We start from the raw sequence: 5,833 nt of genomic DNA on the forward strand, positions 1-5,833 counted from the left end.
GTATTTCAGTTTAGAATTTTACCTCTGAAAAGAAAAAAAGTCTGTCTGAGGAAAATGAACTTTTTAAACAAGAATTTTATTAGCTGATTATGGTCTTTGAACAGCTAAAATTTGGTCTATTTAATTGGAAGGACAATATGCCTCCCTCAGTGAAATTTCTCTTAGTGCATGCAGCATAATTGAAAACACTTTGCTTTAAAAAGTAGTGTTTTTGGCTTTTGTTACCCAATTAATAGCTTGTTAAATCAGAAAGACGTAATGGTTTTGGAAGCCACTTTTATGCTACTTTCTGCTGCCTTTTGACAAGAAACGTTATTTCCCCGTAATGACTTTAATTTCACTTAATTTGTTATTTTTTTCACCTGTAGTTTTGTTTGGAGGTGGTGGTTTTATATTTCTTGACTTTTTTTTTTTTTCCCCCAATTTTTTAAAGATGCATTGTAGGTTGTAGACCACAACTGTTTAGTGCCTTTTGGCCTTTTTACCTTTAATAATATGTCTACAGGTTACCAGGCAATTTCTCAAAAGGTTGAATTTTTAACAAACCTTTGCTTTCTGGAGAACTGGGATTAGATTTAGTTGATCTATATACGATGCCTCTTTGAAGTGAAGAAGTTGGGCTAATCTAACCTTTAGAGTATCAGCTTTTGCCTTTTACATTCACAACTTGGGAAGAGGTTAAACTGTTATAAGGCCTTTACATGACCAATTTGGTACTGGTAAAACTGGTTTTGGTGATTAGTCAGAAATGCTTAATTTTAGACAGCTATGGGGTGAGAATTAGAAACATCAAGCATGTTAGAAATAAAACCAGAGCAGAGTTTTTCTTCTTGTATTCAGTTTTAAAGAGTCCCTAATGCCTGATTGGTTTTGCTTTTGAGTCCAGGTTGGAGGGAAATGTATGAGTTTCTTACCTTAATAAGGTTATTTCTTAAGAAGGTGTATTTTCAATATTAAGCCACTTTATGTCATTTTGATGTTGCTTAAGTTGCACAGTTAAAAGTTTTTAAGTCACTTGTAGACTTAATTGTATAAGGTGATAGTCTAATAAGCTGGGGTATATTTGCTTTTGTTCACTATTACTGGATTGTGCTAACAATTTATACAAATGCTAGAAACGGAGGTGTCATTTAGCCGTCATTAGTCATGAACAAACCTGACCTTTTATTCCATCGTGTGTGTAACGTGGTATATGACATGGTTCCCTTTAGGCTGAAGACAGTGGGAGCAGCCGAGCTCAGTCCTTGCTCTCCAACTAGGCAAGGTTCTCAAGTAAACAAAAAGGGTGTAGGAGTCTTGACTACTTTTCAGGATGTTTTTTTTTTTTTAATAACCTGATCCACATGGTCTCTTCCCTTCTTGCAGCTGCTACTAAATTTTCATTCAGAATATCAAGCTATGGTCCTTTTTGTAATCTTTACTCAGAATTCTAGGAGTGTAACTTTTCTTTTTTTATTACCGCAAAATCCAGCTGTGGTAAACTGACCATTTATCATCACTATTTTTTACTTGTAGCAACAGCATTTTACTCCTTAAAAAAAGAGAGAGAAAATCTGCTTTCTGGACTTGTAAACTCTGGTGGAGAATCAGAGGTTTTCCCTTGCTGTTTGCAGGTTCAGACCCTAGACCAGTACTTGACCATATCTGCATTTGCAGCCTCTCTCAGAAGCTGCTTTAGCACTTTAACGTTTTTCTCTACCCAGACTCCCCAACCTCGAACAGCCAGAAAACAGGTTGACTCCTGGGCCTTGGACACAGCCAGCCAGGCCATTGAAGGAAAAGCAGAGACGAAGCCTTGAACCATCTCTCTCCATTGTGGGGGCCAAGTAGCTGCAGTAGCCTCGAGTCCTAGTTGCACTGGGTTAAAGAGCTCGCACATACTTCCCCTGTGGTAGGGAGGGGTGCAGACACTCTTCCTGATAGGGCCTGAGCTCTGCAAGAGTTAACCTTTTACCTAAACTTGGGGTTTCGTAGTTCATAAAATTCGTAATGTCGTAAAGTTTTTTTGCAAATTATAGTCCGTATTTGGCAAGACGACTCCAGAGGATACTTACTGTCCTTGCCATTTATAGTCCGAAGATTTCCCCCTAGAAGGACAGACTTTTTTCCTCTCATCGCTTTTAGAAGCAAAATCATTTTTTTTCCTTTCTCACACACACCCCAGTCCCCCTAATGCTAAGCCAGCTTCCATCTCCCCATTCCACACGAACTTGAATAGCACACGTTACGGTCGGTTCCTCCGAAGAGTGTTGTGTTAGGGTCTGAGAGGCAGAGGGGCTGGGGAAGACTTATTATAGCCCATGTGGGAATGAGAGAAAAGAGAAGGCAGAGCAGTAACGGTGGTCTGTTTCCCACAGGTCCCCTTCCCCTGAGCCCATCTACAATAGCGAGGGGAAGCGGCTTAACACCCGTGAGTTCCGCACCCGCAAAAAGCTGGAAGAGGAGCGGCATAACCTCATCACGGAAATGGTTGCCCTCAACCCTGATTTCAAGCCACCTGCAGATTACAAGTAAGAGGGGCTAGGCTGTCTGGGACAAGGACACGTGCAGGTTACGTGTGACCTGGTAGAACCATTTTGGTACTACTCACTTTTACCCCAAATCACCTATAGTTAACACCAGGCATTCTAGAAGAGCTGATGAGTCTGTCACCTCTCAGAAACGTGCAGTCAATGAGTCTTTTCTTCCGCAGACCTCCAGCAACACGTGTGAGTGATAAAGTAATGATTCCACAAGATGAGTATCCGGAAATCAACTTTGTGGGGCTGCTAATTGGGCCCAGGTGAGTAACTTCTAGCCCATGAGATAAAGGATTGCTAAGAACCTGTGAGATGTGTCTGTCTTCTGCCTAATTGGGTGCCATTGGTGGCTGGCTTTCCTGTTTGTGGTAGGACCTTCACTTTAGCTGAGTACATGCTTTTTATGTGAGGAAATTTCTTTAACTTCCTCGTTTTACTACAGAGAAGTCATGCCTTAAGGATTGCTGTGGCTGATGTTAACTTAGAGATAATGGAGATCTCGTTGGGAAAATGCAGTTTTCTGCACTCAGGGCGTCCTAGTAGTGCCTGATTATCCCTTCTCTGCCCCCTCTGGCATGCGAATTTGCATGTCAAGTGTATAACAACACAGTCCTTTCTGCTTGTGACAGAGGGAACACGTTGAAGAACATAGAGAAGGAGTGTAATGCCAAGATTATGATCCGAGGGAAAGGGTCCGTGAAAGAAGGGAAAGTCGGGCGCAAAGATGGCCAGATGTTGCCGGGAGAAGATGAGCCCCTTCACGCCCTGGTGACCGCCAACACCATGGAGAATGTGAAGAAAGCAGTAGAACAGGTGAGAGAGCCAGAAAGGAAGCCTCTTGCCAGAACTCTGGGTGGTTGTCTCAGCACTTACGTAACTGTCGTGTCTGCATTAGATAAGAAACATCCTGAAGCAGGGGATCGAAACCCCTGAGGACCAGAATGATCTCCGGAAGATGCAGCTCCGGGAGTTGGCTCGCTTGAATGGGACCCTTCGGGAAGACGATAACAGGTATGTGATCAGTTTAGAGGGGCGTGCACAGAGACTCGGAGAACCGGCGGAAGTGGGAAGACTGGCTACGGCCCTGGAGGTAACTTTTTTTCTCTCAACAGAATTTTAAGGCCCTGGCAGAGCTCAGAGACCCGCAGTATCACCAATACCACAGTGTGCACCAAGTGTGGAGGGGCCGGCCACATTGCTTCTGATTGCAAATTCCAAAGGTGAGGGGCCGCACCCGTGGGTTCCTGGTAGCCAGTGGTTACAGGACGGCGCTCTGGTAGTGGTTGGTTGCTGCTAAGCCTTAGACTCAGGAGAAGCTTGCTTTCTGTGACTGTGTCTGTAATGGTGTGATTTAAAGCCCAGGATGATTAGTAACAGCCCGTACAGAACACACGCCTGTTTTATTGCTCATCTTGAGCCTAGGAAAACTGGAAACTTCCATTCTGGGTGTGTTTGCACTGTGGCTCAATAGTAAGTGTTCTTTTTGCTGCTTAAGATTGGTTTAAGAGGACTAAGTAAGCAATGTATGGATTTTGACCAGTTGCAAACCAGCACTCGATAGCCACGTTTTTCCACCTCGGTGGCGCTGTTAAGGAAGTTCTGGCAGTTGTGTTCCAGTCTTGCATGGATTTTCCTTCACTCAAACTGGGAGTGCAGAATTTGATGAAACTTGGCTATTTGGAAGAACTTGCGCTTTCCTGGCTCGCATGGGTGGCTGTGTCCTGGCGCTCACTGTGTTCTCTTGGTTTGCCTCAAGGGTGTCTGCTGGGGCAGAGATACGTATGTTGATCCCAGATGCAGAGCTGGGCCCAGGACTGAAGAGCTGATGAGATTTTTGAGGAAGGTTTTAGGAAGGAGGTTATTCGGTTCCTCAAAACTTTTCTTGTATAAACTACTCAGGGTAAAAAACGTTTCCTTCTTAATGATTTTTCCCCTTTCTCTGTGTCCTCTACCCCACTTTTAGGCCTGGTGACCCCCAGTCAGCCCAGGATAAAGCACGGATGGATAAAGAATATTTGTCCCTCATGGCTGAGCTGGGTGAAGCGCCAGTGCCAGCATCTGTGGGCTCCAGCTCTGGGCCTGCCAGCACACCTCTGGCCAGTGCACCTCGGCCTGCTGCTCCCGCCAACAACCCACCTCCACCGGTGAGCTTCAAGGGCTGGTTCTCACGGTCTGGCCCCCCATTCTCTTTCTCAGAGACTGGGGGCTGTGGCCAGGTGCTTGGGGCAGAATAGGTTGGTGGAAGTGGCTGGCAACATTGTTCTTCAGAGATGTCAGGGCATTTGGGGACCTCTCACTTTGGAAAGATTCTGTCTTTGTGTTCTGGTCCTCTGGCGTAGCTGAAAGAACAGTGTTGCCACCAGGGGGAGCAGGCAGGGATGTTGGCCGGAAATGCTCTCACGTAGTCTCTCATGTCCACCACCCAGAGCCGCCCACCCTGGATGAATTCCGGCCCTTCAGAGAGTCGGCCCTACCACGGCATGCACGGAGGTGGTCCTGGTGGGCCTGGAGGCGGCCCCCACAGCTTCCCACACCCGTTACCCAGCCTGACGGGCGGGCATGGTGGACATCCCATGCAGCACAACCCTAACGGACCCCCACCCCCTTGGATGCAGCCGCCGCCACCACCGATGAACCAGGGCCCCCACCCACCTGGGCACCATGGCCCTCCTCCAATGGGTAAGTAAGTGTCAGACCAGAAACCTTGGGGCTTTGGGCTAAGCAAGGGTTATGTCATGTCACTGAACTAGAAGCAGCTCTCGTGAAAGTGCCTGAGTATTGCACTGGGTCTTTTCTCAAGGCTTGGGCTCCAGAAGGAGCAAGACTCCTTTCCGGTTCAGGAAGGGATTTCAGTGTGGGATAGGTAAAGACCTACCTGTTAATAGGGGAGATAACAGAATTGCTTTTGTGAGAGTAGCGACTGCAAGTTGTGTGACTGAGTAAGCTGTTGGTGGGGGCGTCTTCCTGGCCAGTTCAAATGTCCTGCTAAGTCCCTGCTCTTTCCTTCCATCAAGATCAGTACCTGGGAAGTACGCCTGTGGGCTCTGGGGTCTATCGCCTGCATCAAGGAAAAGGTAATGGAGCCTAATGTTTGCTCACTTTGGGGGTGTCACCTAGGCCTGGGAGTCTGTCCCAACTCTGCTCTCTCGAGGCCTCACTCTCGCCTCCATGCACCTGCAGGTATGATGCCGCCGCCGCCTATGGGCATGATGCCGCCGCCGCCGCCGCCACCCAGTGGGCAGCCCCCGCCCCCGCCCTCTGGTCCTCTTCCCCCATGGCAACAGCAGCAGCAGCAGCCTCCGCCGCCCCCTCCG

The 5,833-nt window shown here is 47.2% G+C and overlaps 1 protein-coding gene across 10 annotated transcripts in view; it reads left to right on the forward strand.

The window, feature by feature from the left end:
* Nucleotides 1-5,833, forward strand: part of SF1 (splicing factor 1) — a 13,871-nt gene that overhangs the window by 5,746 nt on the left and 2,292 nt on the right. For 4 of the 10 annotated variants that reach the window (XM_039860371.1, XM_039860365.1, XM_039860366.1 and 1 more), the window contains 9 exons: nt 2,358-2,510; nt 2,693-2,782; nt 3,149-3,332; nt 3,415-3,530; nt 3,632-3,739; nt 4,483-4,663; nt 4,925-5,198; nt 5,534-5,593; nt 5,700-5,780. In XM_039860371.1, coding sequence (XP_039716305.1) covers nt 2,358-2,510; nt 2,693-2,782; nt 3,149-3,332; nt 3,415-3,530; nt 3,632-3,739; nt 4,483-4,663; nt 4,925-5,198; nt 5,534-5,593; nt 5,700-5,780 — 1,247 coding nt within the window. Of the gene's footprint in view, nt 1-2,357; nt 2,511-2,692; nt 2,783-3,148; nt 3,333-3,414; nt 3,531-3,631; nt 3,740-4,482; nt 4,664-4,924; nt 5,203-5,533; nt 5,594-5,699; nt 5,781-5,833 lie in introns of all 10 variants that reach the window. The other 6 variants (XM_039860370.1, XM_039860368.1, XM_039860372.1 and 3 more) reach the window with 3 other exon arrangements.

This window comes from Pteropus medius, unplaced genomic scaffold (assembly GCF_902729225.1).
Source record: "Pteropus medius unplaced genomic scaffold, Ma_sr-lr_union100, whole genome shotgun sequence".
Taxonomy (NCBI): domain Eukaryota; kingdom Metazoa; phylum Chordata; class Mammalia; order Chiroptera; family Pteropodidae; genus Pteropus; species Pteropus medius.